This window comes from Gallus gallus, chromosome 4 (genome assembly GCF_016699485.2).
Source record: "Gallus gallus isolate bGalGal1 chromosome 4, bGalGal1.mat.broiler.GRCg7b, whole genome shotgun sequence".
NCBI lineage: Eukaryota > Metazoa > Chordata > Aves > Galliformes > Phasianidae > Gallus > Gallus gallus.
In genome coordinates, this window is record NC_052535.1 from 13,508,405 (window position 1) to 13,526,978 (window position 18,574).

Genomic DNA, 18,574 nt, shown 5'->3' on the forward strand with positions numbered 1-18,574 from the left:
TCACATACTAGTTATCTGGACTGTGAGCAATTCTATTAACCTTAGCAAAACTATACCAGAATACTATTATCTGACACAGTTTGCATAATACGCAGGTAGCTAGAGTTCATATTGAATGAAACATTGACTTCTAAATGCTTTCATGTACTATCACATTTGAATTTTTATATCACTGTCATAAATCAGAGGATCTGACTTCATAAATGGTTGAAGCAAATAGTACTACTTACTTAAAGAAAAGGATATTCAGGATCTTGTTTATCATTTATTACAAAATTGTTTTTCATGGAATATGTTAAATGACTGTAAGATACTTTGAATGTTTTCTATGGGAGGATCGAACATCTTCTCTTTGACCACTGTGAATCAGTTTGTCTGGAGAATGCTTGTAAGTGACTCCAAAGTTCCCTATGCCCTTCCTAAGCGAGTGTCTTTCTCCTCTGTGTTTTTGTTTTCAGGCCAGTGGAAAATATTTAGCGAGGGAGAAGCTCAGATCAGCCAAATGTGTGAAAGCAGAGTGTGCAGGACTGAACTCGAGGATTTGGTAAAGGTTTTGTACCTTGAGAAGTCTGAAAAGGGTCACTGTTAAGGGAGACAGCACTGGAGGGAGAAACACAAGAAAACTTATGAAAACTTGGATCTGCAGCTGGACTGCAGGCTTATTTTGCTTAAGTCAACAGTTGCCCTAAAAACCAAAACTATAATGCAGTAATTATTCACATCATGCACAGCAAATTTGCTGCTTTATGTGTAGTGGTCTGTGTCAATCGTTCAAATATCTCCTCCAAAAGACTAGGAGGCTCTGTGTTACTGCTGGGGGAAGTAGAAAGAGAGACTGTACTTTCCCAGAGTTGCATTTCTTTACAAGTTAAAAAGAGAAAACAGAACGCTTTTATTATTTGGCAAGTTATTCAAACTAATGAAAAGAAGGACACCTAATAAATGTGCAGGAGCTATGGAGAGCATTATTTCCTGTGCCGAGCTCATACCATTTCTGGAGTTGAAATGGCTTGTGGATTTCTTTTTAAGTAGTGGAAGAAAAATACAAGTGCTACAATACTTGTGTTGGAGACATAAAAAACAGATTTAAACTAACAAACTCTAAGCAGCCTGCCTTTGGGATGATGTCTTGTAGTTGAGCAAACAGAGTCCATAAACTGAACAGCAGGTGTTAGTGGCAATCACTATATTTTTGTAGCAACTTGAGCAAATGTTCCCTTTTAAGTGGTTTTCACTGTTTCCACCACCGGTTTCTCTAAAAAAATGCACGTACTATCTCTCAATCACACCCCTAATAACTTCATTCTTCTGGGCCCGATTAACACGTGGTCTTGGCTGATAGACTGCCTTCTAAATCGATGCTGAAGAAGGTGGTGAAGTACTTGCAGCACTTTCAGAACTCCTAGGGGGTTGCACCTCCCAGTTAATAACTCCTTCATTGGAGCAGAGCTTAATTTATTTGTTCTGGTTTGTTACAAAGTTAATCTGCATTTTTTTCTGATGGTGACTTCCCAATTCTCAAGCTTCAAGGACAGATTTCTCCCACCACAAATACCAAACAGCTACAGCAAGTCTTTAGAACACAGTAGCCCTATGAAAACTCTTATCTTTGTGAAAAATAATTTTGAGATACTCCATTAAATTTAGTATAGCACGTCTACAGTGTTTAAGGAAGGTGGGTCTCATCTGCCAAAAAAGAAGCAGAAGGTTGTTATTTTGAAAAAATATTTTCTCTGAAGAGTCACCATAATGCTGCACTGCCCGGGGACTGCAGTGTTGGGTGAATTCCCAAGAAGCAAATGACTCTGCCTGCTTTGCCTCCATTTTCTGCTCCACAAGTGGGAAGGAAAACTGCTGTTCAAACACATACTAGGAAACAAAGCTTTATGGAAATGGTCTGAACCAGTGGCTGGGCCTTCACAGGGAGTGAAGTAACAGTGACTGCGAGGATTTTGAGGTTTGTTGTTCTGCCAGCAACAGCACTGCAGGAGTGTACCCATTTCTAAAGGGACAGAGATGTGGGAGAGCTCAGCACTGAATGCCAAAAGCAGGTTTCAGGCAAAGCTTCACCACCCCGAGCAGACTGGGGCAGCCTCCCCGCAGCTCCTCTCAGCCAGGCTGCCTCATGCTGCCCAGGCCCTGCTCTGCTAAAGGCAGCACGGTGTGGGGCTTCCCAGCAAAGAGGAGCAAGTGAGAAAAACAGGCTGAAAGGGGTTGGAAAGCTAGAGGGAGCTGGGAAAATAACTCACTGAGTGACCCAGGATGTTGTAACTCTAGGATCCTGCATATAATCATCACATTGTCCCTAGGCCTGGATGCTGGTAGTTAACATAGAGGAACACTTCCCTCCCTGCCAAGTACTCAACACAGTCCACCATGTCAGCAAAATATGCTAAAAAGGGAGCATGCAGGTGGATTTGCAATAATAAAACTCTAGTCTGATGTCAGTAAGAACCAAACCTCATCAGGTTGCAGTGAGGACAGCTACTCCAGCATGGGTCCTGCACAGCCACAGTCCTGCCAGCAGAACTGCCCAGCAAGGCCACAGGGAGCCCAGGCCTGGGGCCCTTCCTGCCCTGACCTGCTGCAGGGCCACTCCTCACACTTCTCCCCTCACTGCTGGCCCTGTTTCACCCTTTCTGAAATCCTCTTTCCCCGAGGTGTCGCTGCTGGGCCCAGCCGTGCCTTTTCAGCCACATGACAGCCCAGGGCAGCCCCAGCCTCTCCTCACAGAGCCCCATCGGGCACAGACACCACCACCACTGGTAATGTGCTATGTGCACAGAGTCTGAATGGGCACCTGGCCATACAAAAGACAAAGTGATTTGTCCCATTGAGTTGTCATGGTATCATTGCCTACATAAGTGCCGTGCAGGTGTTTGGAAGTGGAGTAGGGCATCCTAACCAAGGTCCTGAGGCCTCACTGCACCAGAAGTCACTGCAATATAATTAACTGCAGAAGCACCAGCTTGGTCTTAGCAAAACCCACAGCATGTGGCAACTATTGAGTTCAAACGTGCTGTAGAAGTGCTAAATCTCACCAGAACTCTTCTGATAAGCCGTGAATTATCCTGACCCTTCCTTTGGTGAAGACGCCGTAAGGAAGACTGAGGAACTGCAGCGATCTGGTGGGAAGAGCAGCAGTTGCCTTCTCACCTCATGGGCATAGTCTGTAGCAGTAGCTGGTGAACAAAGACTGAGGGGAAAGTGTACAGTGCTTGTGTTTTTATGAAGGTGGCAATCAGCTTTTTGTATTTGTGACAGGACAGGTGGAGTCCAGATTGTGTATTTATTTTATAATAAACACTTTCTAAGAAAAGCAAAAAAAATCATAAGCACCATTTAGTAAAATGCAGTGTTGCATTTTTTACAGTTTGTTGTCACTTAGGCAAATAAAATACACAGTGTCATCATGCTTTCAATTCTTTTCATGGGATGTATGTCTGTTACAGTACTTATTTATGTACTTGTATCACTTCAACCTGGTTTTATAAGTTAATAAACTCTAAAGTTGTTAATAAAGCAAGCCGTTCTGTGTGTGATGTTGCTGGGTATGTTACAAGAGTCCTTTCCACTAGAATACATTCTAGGCACACCCACCCGCTCTGCTCCCACCTCCTCTTGCAGCAGCTCCTTCCTTCCCAGGCAGAGCTGTCTGAAGGTTGGAAGTCACTACCAGGCAGGACTGCGCAGCTGCATTCCCATTGAATGTATCCTCTTGATTTCATAATGTCTAAGCCTTTTTTTCAGCACCAAACTAAACAGTTTTGCTTCTCGCTTCACCCCTATTCCCCTGTCACATAACAGATCATCTCTTAACTTGACCTCGTTCCACAGAGCAATGAGAGGGGCAGAGTACTAAGGGAGAGCCTAGTCAGAGCTGTGCTCTTCTGAAATAACTTTAAAGGATACCCATACAAGAGAGAGAATGTGACAGCCTAAGACTCATGTCTTCGTACACTCTCCATTCGGAAGAAAGGTCAAACCATTTCACAATTCAGATGATGAATACTTCCAAAATAATTGATAGCACATGAAGTATTTGTGTAACATTGGTGTGCTCTGGTGCCTATTGTGTTATCCATCCAAGATAAAAGCCAAGATTTGGGAGATTTATTGTGGGAGGGGTGGAAATTGACAAAGTTAATCCTTGTTTCCATTTATTGCTTTTGTTTGGGGTTTGAAAAATGTCTTCATCTTCTCCACTGAGATTTTGGACTATTTTACTTCTTGGGTAAAGTATGTCTGCAACAACATGAGTAGATGAATATGAACCCACAACCCTGCCCTTCTCACATAACACCAACCCAACTGTGAGCAAGAATGCAAAGCAGCCAAAGCAAAAACAAATAATTGAGTTTAACCCGAGAAAACAGCTTTTAATGTAGGCACACCGGCTGCTAGGTCAGTTTGTTAAAAAAAAAGCAATGAGTGAGCCTTGTTTCACTACCACTCAAAGTAAAATCTCTCACTCTGTCCTCAGCTGACCTCAGCTCAAGAGACAGAGATAGTTCAGCACACCAAGCTTTAAGTGCAGCTAACTGCTTCTCCAACAGCACCAGCAATTACTTTCTCTCTCCACCAAGGTTAATTTCCTCTCCTGAAGATTAATTTCTCCTGTGTCTTTCTTCATCTGTTTCAGGATCACAACACCAAGAAAATTTAGGTCAAGAAAAATTAAAACTACACCCTATTCCCACTGAAGTAAATAGAAAAATTCTCAGTCTCTGCAAGAAAAGGTCTCTGAAGAATTCTCAGTCCCCAAAGAACTTGTACTGTCACACACTATACAGGCATTAAGTGCATTTCAGCATGCTTCAGTGTTTTGTGTGTACCAAAGGTAGATTTTATACTTTTCACAGACAGACTCTTAGCCACACTGCTACTCAAATCTGTGTGAACAGCTAGGATGGGGCAAATCATCATTTTAGCCTTATTCTGGGTCTTAATTCTAGAGGTATAAATAGGAGTCAAGTGATACTTATGGTTTGTGTATCGGTGAATATTTTTGCTCTGCATCTCTAAATGGGAAGATTCAGGCTTTCCCATTAAAATATCTACCTTGACTTTAATATGGTATTTATTTTAATTTCCTCTATTAAAATGTTGTGCAGAATGGCCAGGCTGTGCGCTGTTAAATATGCAGTTCAAGTCCAAACTTTTTGTAGAGTACTCAGGATGCAGTAGGAAATTCCACAGCAGCATCCAGCAAGGAAAGTGACATCCTGGGACCTTACTCTTTTCACTGGTAAAATTCATATGTATTTACAATTATGGTTTTATAAATAGCTCATAAACTAGTAGACAACCATCATCAATTAATCAACCTTAAAATTCTTCCTAGAAGAATGAAGATTTGATTGCAAATACAGTTATTTATTTAGCAAAAATAAAATAAAATAAAATAAATCTTAATTTATTATGTGTAGCTCCAAGTGACAATATGTTCTAAAGCTATATTTTGGTGCCTGAGTTCGTGTTCTTAATTCTGTGCTAGTAGAAAACATTTCCTTGCTTTGAGCACCATAATATCTATTCACATAGACTAAGTCTCACAAAATCTTTGCAGTTAGATCAAGCCAGACAGTGGCATCCTCTAAAAAACGGTCCAATGACAGCACTAAAAAAAACATTAGAGGATGTTTACAATCAGGACTCATTATCCAGTAAGCTTAACTTTGCCGCTCATATTAATGCAAAACAGTTGAAAAGTCACTCAAGCAAATCCTACCAGTAGCCTTCCTCACTCACTTCACACCATGTACATGACTATAAACAAGTCTAAATTTTAAAAAAAAAGAGAAGCACTTCGAGCTTCAGCAAATGTGCTAAATTTCTGGAAATAAAAACCCTGCTGCTATTTTGTTTGAAAGACTTAGTTTATAAATTATGAATTGTTTTCACAAGCAAGAGGAAAAAATGCAGATTACTGAGGAATGAAGGAAAATTCAGCCTAGTCTCTCTTATTTTGCAGTCATAAATAAGTGAAAGACTCAATTGATAATAATTGTCAAAGCCTTCCTTTTTATACAGTTATTTAAGAACTTAAAACAGCTTTTCCCACCCTGCATTTTCTTCTTAGCTCCAAGTCAGACATTTTTCAGAGCCCTTTGCACTGATGAGTCCCTGCCGAAGAGACCAGGCTCTTCCCATGACATCAGCTTGCAACAAGTTCCCAGTTTCTTTCTCGTCAGCATGTGTTGAGAATTATTTAATCCATCGAAATTATGCCCATGATGAGATCACTCTTATTAAGAGAAAGCTATTATAACTGCTGCGTTCATGATGATCATAGCTCATATTAATAAATGGAGTGCCTAACAAAACATAGTTACTGATAATTCACTTTTCAAGCAAGAAGTTAAACAAACCATAGAGAAATTGAGGAGCAGAAAAAACACGTGGCAACTACAGAACTGCTCTTGACTGATCAGCACTGAAAACCGGAGCTCTGCAGTCTGGATTCTCCATCAAGTAGTTTATTTCTTAAGAAATGTTTTACCTTTTTGCAATTATTAAAATTTTGAAAGGCGCATTTGCTGGAAGAGTACCTCTAGAATGAACCTCCAGTAACACGGGTCTGCTGGAAGATTCTTAAAGCCAGGAATCCAGTAACAAGCAAATGGTGTGCTCCAGATTTCTGGTTACACAGCTCAGAACTACTAGAAACTCAGTACCCGCCACTGTTCCCTTAAAATATATTTCCCTGTAAATCCACATCATAGTCATGATGAACTCAGAAAGTTTCAGTGAAACTGAGTAGAAAAGATACACCAAGTAGGATTTCAAATTAACAGGCCAAATTCTGTGGAAATCAGCCTTTTAACACTTTAAAGGAACATCTGACCAGACAGAGGGATAAGCACTTCCATCTGGACCAAAGGTGTAAGTAAAAAAAGCAAGGGAAGATGTGACAACTGCTGTAAGTGTAAGGAGAAAGATTTTTCTCATCTTCACATTTTCCTCCTAAACCGCCGTTTTCAGAGCCATTGCAAATCCTTCATCACAAGTCCTGCTGGACAACCTGTGAAATCATATTAGATTTCCAAGCAGAGATTCCAAAGGCACTGCTTAGCTCAAAGGATTACTGAGGACAGTAGAGGTGTCACTGCTCTCAGTTCTACTTCACGGCAGTGGGACTAACAGGGCATTTAAGGACCAGTCTGGCTTTTATTTCCATCTCACAAAGCACAATCAAGGACCTTAGTTGTAATTAAAGATCTCTCTGGCCTCACACATGTCAGGCAGTCAAAATAAAATATGAGATCTCTTCTGGGATCGCCTCCACAGCCAACATATCTTAAAGTCACTGTTCTACTGTTCTGGACTGTTTTACCAAACAAACATATTAACAAACACACAAAGTCAAAAACAATAGAGACATCTCCCTTGCATCAAAATAACCTGATTTCTATCAAGGGTCTCCTCCTTTTCAGCTTTCTCCTAGTCCTAGACTTTAAGGATACCTTCTTGTACTTATTCTGCTTTGGGGAATTTTCAGTAAAAAGAGACTTTGTGACCAAAACAAGTGGAAGAAATGACATCTACCTCCTAAGAGCTTCTGTTGTTCTTGCTAGGAGAATATCTGAAAAATTCCAGCTCTACTGCCCTGGAAATCAAAAAAGGGTCCTAACTTTCTTCTGCAAAAGCATGGGAAAAGCCAGTCTGCTGCTGCCAACAGTGTAATTTATCATCACAAACTTTCAACTGAGGGAGAATCCCAAAAGAAACTTGGTTTTTAGGCTTGGGAGACCTCAGGATGATGTAATGTTTGACAATAAGCTTCTGACTTAGAAAGGGTAATCCAAAAATTAACAAAGGTGGAAATGTATTGAATTAAAATATTTTAATGATCAAAGAGTTTGCCGTTCTGACAAAGCTTCAGCTACAGTATAATCAACTTTTCACTGTGGAGGTTTGACTAGAGCATAGGAGATGCCCAAATCAAGGAGGAAATGAGAAAATTGGACATAGCCTCTGCAAAATGAACTCTGAATTAAGGTAAGATGGATTAATGTGCTTTTCTTGCATTTTGCTCTATGGACTAAATACTTCGGGTCTCTCTCTTTTCTCCATCGTAAGATCTCATTAGCTCCTCACTGGAAGCACAGCTACTACAATCTGTCTTGTATAAAACTGATTTTTCCAAAATAACAACAAATAATATAAGGTGAAAACAAGCTTAACACAGTGATGGAACACTATTATGAAGTGAATAGGTTCTCCCTGTGCCAATACAGTCTATTTAATCACAGTCTAATATTTTAATTATGTATATAGCTAAGGGGACTAGCTTGCATTGGCTTAATTACTCTGCATGATAATGCGAACAAAGGGCCTCTGTTAAAGTAATCAACAAATATTTTAGCTGGCTGAGTTTCCTCAAATGTTCCAAGACCAATGAAAATCTGATCATTAAGCATTTACTGCCCGAAAGCTATTTTAAACCTGTTCCCTTCATATCACAGCTGGCCCTTTGAGTAGCCTCAAATTCTTTTTATCTGAAAGCCCTTGTAAGGCGGAACAAAAGAATGTCTCTCGTTTGGAGCAAGCTGCCTGTGTCATCTGTGTGATGTTCACTAGCAGTAGACGTCTATCGTAATGAGCTTTTGGCCAGGAACAGTGCTGCCAGTTTCTAGCTTTTGTCCAGTTCACAGGACTCCTGATGCAGGGTGCACTGGATGTGTTAGAATTGTAAATGAGCCCCAGCAATTGCACATTTCATAAGGATCCCACAGTAACAATTAAGCAATAGTCTCTGCTGTTGTGGGCCTCTCCTGCCAGCTAATTGACCACGACGGGAGCTATGCAGAGAACCACGCTGAAGGCGAGGACACATAACAGAAGTGAAGGTTCATTATCTGGCAATGAAAAGGAAGTTAGCACCAATGGGAACTGGGTTTTAAAAGGCTGAAGGTTTAAGGCTTTCACATTTTGGAGGCATTTGTCACTAATTTCTCCGTTGCCCAATAGAAGCCAAGAACTTTTAAGTACACTCCATTCTAGTGAGCCCTGGGAATCAGACCAGTGGAGTCCATGCATACGCTTCAAATCTACCAAAGTATATAGCAGAATAGTGTCCAAGAATGTTAGAAAGTTGTGCAGACTGTTTCTTTACTAAAATTCCACAAAAAAAATTAGGAAGTTCATGAAGGAAACTGACAGTCATATCACAGCTAGGGAGTATCTTCACGGCACCCTGAGGGATTTGAAGTCCAAGCACTTTACAATCCCATTTGTGCCGTTAGTCTCTCCCAGCAGCACAGCCTGCTTCATGGCACAAGGAGACTCAGCCCTGCTGTGTCCTGAGTAGGCCAGCTCACCTGAGGGAGTGGGGTCAAGGGGAAGAGAACCACACAAGTCGTTGAGCATCATGGTGGGCATTTAACATATTTCTGTGCTGAGTCATTCCTCAAATATCCACAAATATGCCAAAATGTTAGTGATAAATCTGGCAGGGAAGATTTAGTAACATCTAAAAACCTGTTTAGTTATTACATCAGGGGCAGATTTATTGGAATGAGAACAGGGAGGTCTCCTGTACTTGCAGACAGACCAAGAATATATATTTCATACATCTGACTGAGCAGAAGCTATAGCACTATGTCAACCTCACTTCAACACTGCAGCTACTTCAATTTCATAGAATCATACAATCATAGAATCACAAGGTTGGAAAGGACCTACAAGATCATCTAGTCCAACTGTCCTCCGATTACTATTGCTACCACAAGCTACTAAACCATATCTTGTAGCTCCTCATCCAGACGCCTCTTGAGCACTGCCTGGGACGGTGACTCCACCACCTCCCTGGGCAGAGCATTCCAGTGCCTGAACGCTCCCTGAGAGAAAAAAGTTTTTCCTTATGTCTAATCGAAATCTCCTCTGGCACAACTTGTGGCCATTTCTTTGGGTCCTGTTTGCTGCCTGGGAGAAGAGGCCAAAACCCTCCTCATCACAATCCCCCTTCAGGAAGTTGGAGAGTGTAATGAGGTCTCCCCTCAGTCTCCTCTTCTCCAGACTGAACAATCCCAGCTCCCTCAGCTGCTCCTCATAAGGCCTGTGCTCCAGACCCCTCACCAGTTTTGTTGCCCTTCTCTGGACGCGTTCCAGGGCCTCAGTGTCTTTCTTGTAGTGAGGGGCCCAAAACTGAACACAGTACTCGAGGTCTGGCCTCACCAGTGCTGAGTACAGGGGGACAATTACTTCCCTGTTCCTGCTGTTTCTCATGCAAGCCAGGATGCCACTGGCCTTCTTGGCCAGCTGGGCACACTGCTGGCTCGTATTCAGTCAAGCTTCAATCAATACCCCCAGGTCCATTTCCTCTACACAGTCTTCCAGCCACTCTGCCCTAAGCCTGTAGCATGGCCACAACAACCCCAGGCAAAAGTGCAGGACCTGGCATTTGGTCTTGTTGAACCTCATCCCATTGGCTTCAGCCCAGCTATCCAGATCCTTCTGTAGGGCCTTGCTACCCTCAGGCAGATCGACACTTCCAGCCAGCTTGGTGTCATCTGCAAACTTACTGAGGGTGCACTCAATGCCCTCATCCAGGTCATCAATAAAGATATTGAAGAGAACAGGCCCCAGCACCGACCCCTGGGGAACACCACTCATGACCAGTTGCCAGGTGGATTTAACTTCATTCACCACCACTCTCTGGGCCTAGCCCTCCAGCCAGTTCCTTACCCAACCAAGAGTGTACCTGTCCAAGCCATGGACTGCCAGCTTCTAGAGGAGAATACTGTGAGAGACCATGTCAAAGTCTTTGCTGAAGTCTAGGTGGACTACATTGACAGCCTTTCCCTCATCTACCAGTCTGGTCACCCAGACATAGAAGGAGATGAGGTTGGTCAAGCATGATCTGCCTTTCATGAACCCATGCTGGCTGGGCCTGATCCCCTGGATGCCATGCATGTGCCATGTGATCTCACCCAAGATGATTTGCTTCATAAGTTTCCCTGGTACAGAGGTCAGGCTGACAGAACTGTAGTTCCCTGGATCCTCCTTATGGCCCTTCTTGTAGATGGGAGTCACATCGGCAAGCCTCCAATCCTCTGGGACCTCTCCTCACTTCCACTATATGTCAACGTTCTGAGATATTCTTTCAGTCCAGTACAAACACCTGTTCTGTACTCAGCTATACCCAAATCCTCCTCCCTGCACCACCACTCCAGCTAACAGGCCCTAGTATTTCCCTTAGCTCTCACAATCCACCTCGCCTTCCAGTTCTTCTGCCCTCAGACTGCAAAGCCCATTCCTTTTCAAGTATCTTATTTATGCAGTTGATCATACAAGTGGAAAGGCAGTGGTGATAGATGATGATCATTTTGAGTAAACTCATGCCAAAAAGAAATAGCATAACTGAAGGGAGAAGGTACAGTGCCACTATTCTGTTACGTAGCAAAGCACCTCTAGGTGACAGCTAAATTGTTAACATGCTACACCATTAAATAAGGCAATGATAAATATGTATTTTTTAATTTACATTCATTCAGAGTCAAAGTCACTCTAGAAGTGACAGTTCCCAAGATCTGATTTCCCTCATCTACATCCTAGTCCAGTCCCTGAAGCTTTTCCCTTACCTCATCTGCATTTTTCCTCATTATTTTCTGTTTCCACAAATTCAATTAGTTTTGCCCAACAACTCAAAAGCACTAAAGGTCACTGGAGAGCAGTGGGGTATTTCTGTCAACTTACTGGCACAGTTGTTAAAACATAAGCCTGAAGAAAAATATGCAGCAAAACAGTGAGCGAAACTCCTGTAAGGCCCCCATGGTCTCAGAGCACTGTATGTCTTCATGGTTACTCTACTCTTGTCTGGAGATGGTAAGCAGGAAGGAAGCAAAGGAGGAGGAAAAAGTTCTTTTAAAGAAGGCAAACATGAGGAAAGGATGTAAATGGAAAAGAAAGGGTGAGGAAACCACCACATCAGCCTTGTCTTGTCCACTGCTGGGTAACTACTGTTGACTGCAGATTCCTGAGCAGTCTCCCGTGCAGCTCTTCACCGCCTGCCTGCATGCAAGCCTTCTGCTGTGGTCTTGGCTGCCATTTTTGTCATACTTCTGTAGGAGAAACCTTATTTCCAGACATATTTCCCCCACCACAGCCATTGGAGTGGACTATGAAAAATAGCCACATGCCTGGGCACAGTACAAAAAACAGTGTCCTTAAATTGTTCACAAACAGCAACCTATATGGTATAGCAATGGTACGATCCCTTAGGGAAGGGCTCTGACCTGTCAGAGCCATACTGGGCCAAACCCAGCATTTACAGCTCACGTCTCAGTGTCACCGGGCAGATGATCCCCAGCACATGCTGAAACAAACAGCATCTCAACCCTCTTTGCAGCCTCGCTCAAAAATTGTAAATCACAGCCGGCGTCATCAGATTTCTTTTTAGACTGAAAGCATCTACAGAGCTCTGATAACATCAGAACCTCATCAGAAATCAGATGGAGAAATATTTTTCTGTACTACCAATTCCAAAATCTGTGACTAACTTAGCAGTTTTCTGACTGAAATTATTTCTGTGCTATTCACATTCATTTATTAATACTCTCATCAGAAAACAAATCTCTGTCTTAGATACTTTCCAGTCTTCATTTGAAACTATTTACAGAATTAGTAACCTTTGGTTTCTGGGAGAGACAATTCCAATTATCTGCAGCATGGATTTGTCTAAGTACACAGCAAAAGTCAGCAAAAGGTTCTGGGGGAAAAAAATGGCTTGGATGGAATGTAAGAGCGTTACTGGTTTAAGATCAAAAAAGTTACCACTGGGAACCAGCTGCACCCCAACACCTTACCAAACCCTCGCTGTCCTCCTCCTTTGCTCTACTGAACAGCAGCAAATTCAAAACTGATTAAAAAGTTTCTTCTGCCAGCACAGAGTCTTTGAAAAAACTACTGCAGGATACTGCCAATGTCCAGAGTGTTAAAAATAGATTAGAAACTTACATGAATAGGAGAAGCAATAATTAAAACACTAATCATTTCACTTTTATAAAAGGACAGCAAGAAGGAGGGAAATCAGAACTGATTTCTGGCAGTATGCACTGTTAGCATTCTGGCATCATTTTCCATATACACAGATCTACCAGAATAGAAACAACTATTAAAACAGTCTTTAAAAAAAGAAACTTGCTTTCACTAGTGATAATAACACTTCTCTCCACCCTGAAAAAGCATCCTTTTATTTGTCAGGTCAGGAAAAGAGGTCATGACAGTTTTCATAAAATTTGGAACTGCTCTAACAACAACGACAATGACAGCTGAGAGACTTACAGCCAATGTATGGGGAGAGATGGGAAGCTCTGCACTGAAGCATTCCTGCTTTCCTGTATTGCATTTCTGTAGCATTTACATTTTATGAGTTTAGAAAATGATTTATACACATGGATGTTCAGGTCTAAAGTTATACCTCTGCTCAGGCAGCTTACGGCTATGTTTCTCCTGTTTGTCTTTCCAGAGCTTTGCCGTTAATTCCCATCTATGTGAATTAGTCTGCAATAACTCCCAGGCTATAGTTTTCTGATGAGGGGAAAAAAAAAGTGTGTGGAAAAATATGATGATGATCCTGCTTTTCCCCACTTAGCTCCCTTTTCCAGTCATCTCTGTTTACTTATATGGGTGTGAAAGCACAAAAGGGGAAGGAGCAGGTCAGTCCGTCTCCAGTATCCTACTGGAAATGCCTCTTGACTCCTTCCTGCTCAGGCAGGCATTCTGTGTTTAAAGTTGCAGCATCCAGACTTACCATCACTTAGCTAACAGATTTTCTTAAGCCTCTGCTAGATTTTTAGCAGCATCCAACTTACATAGATGGCTCCAAAAATAATACCTTCTATTTATTTCCACGGAAACTACAACAGATACAAAGACCACAATAACATTATTTGATAGAGCAGATTATCAGCTACAAAACACTACTTCTCAACATATTCTGCATATCAGTGCTAGGAAAACGTTGCCCACACAGTCCATCTTTCATCAGCCTGAACAGCAGGAAGACAGAAGGTGTCAAATTCAGACTATAGGACAGTCCAACCAAGACTGGCAATGAGCTCCATGGTCTTCAAGCTGGTACAAGCCCAGCATTACCGTGTTCCAAGAGAAAGGATGTTTTCTTCTTCAGCCTATACCTGGAAGCTCAAGCTTTCACCTTAGTCACTGTCACAATGTAGCAATCAGAGTTAGTGGTTTGTCTGAGTTCCAGGAAATCCAGAAAGATCACCCCTTTCTTATTCCAAAAGACAATGCACATCACTTTACCTACTGAAGGCTACATCTGCAACTTCTTTGATGAGGAATTCACATGTCACTACTCCAAGAACTGCCATTTTGACTCCACTTGTAGTGGTGACACTATGTCTTGTCGTCAGTAATGATGAGATTCAGGAAACTGCCACCTTCAGCCTCATATTGGTTCAATAGGGCCTGAGAAATGTGCATACAGTATTCTTTCTGCTCCTGTGTGGTCACTCGTGGGCCCCACCTGGCACAAACAGTGCCACTATCATTTCCAATGCACTGAAGTTGATGTTCAGCTCTGTGCACAGTTCTCTCATCGTAATCTACCAATTCGTGATGATGAGCTTCATTTCACTGTGTGACAGCTGTGCATGGCCATCCAGAACATAGCTTGCCTTTCATATTGCTGCCACCACTGCTGAAACACACCACCCACCACCTCACTGTGCTCACATCCACTGGTTGGTCTCTAAAACGTTCAGCAAGCATCAGTGGATATCAGTGGGTGCCACTTTTTCCTCATGGAGGAATTCAGTTCCTCCCCTTGGCTTCATCCACACTTCCATGTCAGATGCCATTCTGTCAGACTTCCCCTCTGCTGCCATCTCTCACACAGCAACAAAACAGAATGGGATGTTCGTGGGAAAGTTCAACCTCTGCTGCCATCCCACCAACATCCACGTCTGACGTCTTGGGCCAAAATAATAAAACAGGAGACATTACTATAGGGGCAGTCCTCATAAATCCATTAGGAAAGTGAGAATTTTCAAAAAGTTTTAGATCATGAAGACAAACAACCGTAAAGCTAAGTAGCAAAAATTACACATCCTTTGATCAGGGTGGATTACTGAGTGTTAGTAACAGCCAGCAAAGATTCTTCTTCCTGAACACACACACAAAAAAGCCATGAATCTTTCTTTACACTAGAAACCCAACAAAGAAAATGATGTTAAGATGAAAATACCTTCCCCTGGTTTTGTCTCTGTGTGTGTACTCCAGTATTGTTGCATTCACTGTGGGACAATATCTCAGAGTACCCCTTGGCACACCTACCATGAAAGGTAAGTAAATGGAAAGCTGAAGTATGGAGTCACTGTAGAAGTCACCGTAGTCACTCTGAGAAGAGCAAACCAGGACAATATTTATAGGGTTTGGGGCCCATGTTTCCAAATTTAGTTCTGAGTTTGTGCAGCTTAAGAGTCACCTGGCAGAAACCTTGGAGCATCGATTCTCTAAAAAGGAGTCTTTCCCCAGTATCTCAAATTAGATACTCCAAGAATAAATAAATCTTCAGCACTAATATTCAACTTCCTATTTTCACTAGTAGCAGCTTTTGCAAGGATAATTTAATTCTTCTGTTTCATCTAGCATTGAGGCTTGTAAACTCCTTTGAGGATGCCTACCAGGAATTCGTCAACATGAAGGATATATACTGGTAAGATCATAATCAAGTCAATCAAGGGGAGAAATTCAAAAGCTTTGCCACTAAAGGAATCAAACATAAAAGCCTCCCTGGGGGGAAGAGGTTTATGTACCATGCCTGGCCTATGTTAAGAAAATTAAAACTCGTTTCACGACATAAAAGAGCCAAAGTGTCAAGTCACTAAAAACAGTTTCCAGTACAGATGGCCTTTTCCAGACTGGTTTATGGGGGAAATCAGATTTATAATACATTTTAAAAAACAAATCTGACAAAAACATAACTAAGGGATATATACATGGAAGACAGCGCAGAACATATATTAAACAAGGACAATTTAAATGCAATTTAGCAGCCATCCACGTTGCTATAACTAGAGATACTTCCATTTATATTCATGGCAAACTTTTGCTTTTTCAAAGGAAATGTTTGCAGAACAGATACTGCTAAGGAAACTGGCCTAACGTAAAGAGTTGAGGTTTGATCCTATTATTTCTCAGAGTCAGTTCAGATGGAAGAGTACCAGTGCATGAAAAAGTGAATCCAGACTACTGCTGGGCACATGTGTTAAGGAATAGAAAATGTTCTCAGGTTTACTGCTTATTAGTTATGTTAAAATACACAGTTCTCTCCTTCCTTCTCCCTTCCCTGGTTCAGTAATGTTATTTTGAAAGCCTCTATTTTTAAGATGAAATATGTTATAAATAAATCATTCAGAGCAGGATGGAAGGAAATTGGTTTTCTGAAGAAAGCCATCAGTGGAGCATCCAGAAAAGGAGAAAAGAATATTAATAATTGTTACAGAGCGCGTGTCATACAAAAAGGTATTATTTTCCTACATGCAAGAAGGACGATCTACTAGTTACTTTCCAAAACTGCCTTCCCCTTTTGAAACTTTCCTACATAGAGGACTCCATAGAAATGAAACAGAAGATTTAGCTGCAGAGAGAAATGGTGCACTTTGCATTTGAGGAAGTAAGGTGATTTCTAAGTTTACGCCAGCAGTGCTTAAGGAAATGCAGCTACATAACTGGGTAAACATCTTACTGCCTCTAAGAAGAGCCATAAAGAATCTGGTGGAGATTTTTCAAAGCTGCCTCAGGGGATGGATGTCCAATCTCCTTTAAAATTAACAGAAATTGGCTCCTCAAATCCAGTCTATGGCTTTGAAGAACCAACTCTGGGGATTAATGTATAGTATCAAAGGGTAAGGATGAGTTGGGTGGTTAACTCTATCATGTGGGAGTCACTTTGTTTGCTTGCTTGTTTCTCTGAATTAAAAGGAAGTGGAAGGGAGGAAGACAACAGCAATAATGAAGAATGAGCATAATAATAATAAGAAGAAAATAGAAATTGAGATTGAACTAAATACCCAAACAGATTTTTTTTTCCTTCTGAGGAAGGTTTTTACAATGGTAACTGGAATTCATTGCTTGAACTTAAGACTTTTATGGCATGATGATACAATTTAGCAAGTAATTATTGGCTAGAACAAAGTTATTTAAGTTTGCCAGTGTTCTCATTTTATTCTCTTAAGATCGAAGAGAATTTTAGATATCCAATAAGAAAGAGTAAATGAATTGAAATGTCATCAATTGAGTTATGAGAACTTCCAGCTTGCCAAATAACAGAACTCAATTAAGACTGAAAATTTTGGGGAACATTAATAATACTGAATACTTTGAAACAATTTCCACTAGAATTAACAAGTGTTTTTAATTGAAGAATGTCAGTTCTCTTAAATTACTATAAATGTTCATCAACCAACGGTCTTATTAAGTATTAGTATTACCCAATAAAATGTAAAAGCAGGAATTTAAAAATAAATAAAAGGAAAATAATTAACACCAAACAAGAATGCCTGGAACTCATAGACACAGGAGATAGCCAAGGAAGAGCTCAACTGGATTCACTGAAATATGAATTATATGAATAAAAACAACTGCAGTTCCTTAAGACTGATTCACCAGTACATCTGTAGGGATTTGTCATCATTTCTTTAGGTTGCATTCCCAAAAATACATCCTGTGTGGCAAGACATTCCATTCTCTCAGTCCCGCTCACCTCACCGCCTGGGCAGTGGCATTGGCCGACAGCGAGGACAACGGGCATGGCCTGAAGAACGCTGCATGGCTGGTGCAGCCAGCTCCCTCAGTCCCTCTGTCTCGTTGTAAATTTTGAAGTTACATGCTTTTATTTCTTTTCCAGGGAAAAGCTTCTTCCCTAGAAACACTTGCACAACAAAAGACAAAGCGGAACACTTTGAGAGTTGCCCAGACCAGCCACGTACAGAGCATTTTACCTTTAGCCTCTCTCAGCATTTGGAGGTGTTGTTTGTTGCAGTGCAGAAAAGTACACACAAGCTGAAATGAGAGCTCTGATGGTTTTAAGTTTCCCTTTCAATTACCCAGCCCCTGCCTTCACAGACACCACACTTGTAGAAGCGTGTCACCCAGCTTTTTCCTCCTGACCTCTGGCTTAAGGGTTTCATTTGTACAAAATGAACTGAGAATGAGTCCATACTTAGGTACCAGACTGGGGTAGAAGTGACCACAAAAACATGAATAATGCTCAACGCTACCAGAAGTAAATTAAGTCTGACTAAACAAGCCATGCAAACAGGGTAAAGTCACACTGTAAGATGGACTTTCACACAGAAGGCAGCTATAAACTGAGTGTGGCCTGCAAATCAATCAGCCCCCTGCCTCTACCTAATGAGACCTTTTTCTTTATTGCATTTTTATGGACTTATAAAAACGGCATAGGATGGATTATATGGGCCGTCTGTCTGCGCTGTCCATCTGTCACCGTGCTATTGGTGCTCACCTCAGCAGAACAGGATAGTACGTAGCAGGGGTTGCAACTTGAGGGAATTTAGGACCGATTTGGAGACTTTTAAAAAAA

General features: G+C 41.5%; 1 protein-coding gene across 5 annotated transcripts in view; it reads left to right on the forward strand.

Annotated features, from left to right (window-relative positions):
• Nucleotides 1–3,522, forward strand: part of CHRDL1 (chordin like 1) — a 41,872-nt gene extending 38,350 nt beyond the window's left edge. For all 5 annotated transcript variants that reach the window (XM_040698655.2, NM_204171.2, XM_040698654.2 and 2 more), the window contains one exon: nucleotides 459–3,522. In XM_040698655.2, coding sequence (XP_040554589.1) covers nucleotides 459–589 — 131 coding nt within the window. In that variant the 3' untranslated portion in view covers nucleotides 590–3,522. The remainder of the gene's footprint in view (nucleotides 1–458) is intronic.
• Nucleotides 3,523–18,574: the final 15,052 nt, after the last annotated feature.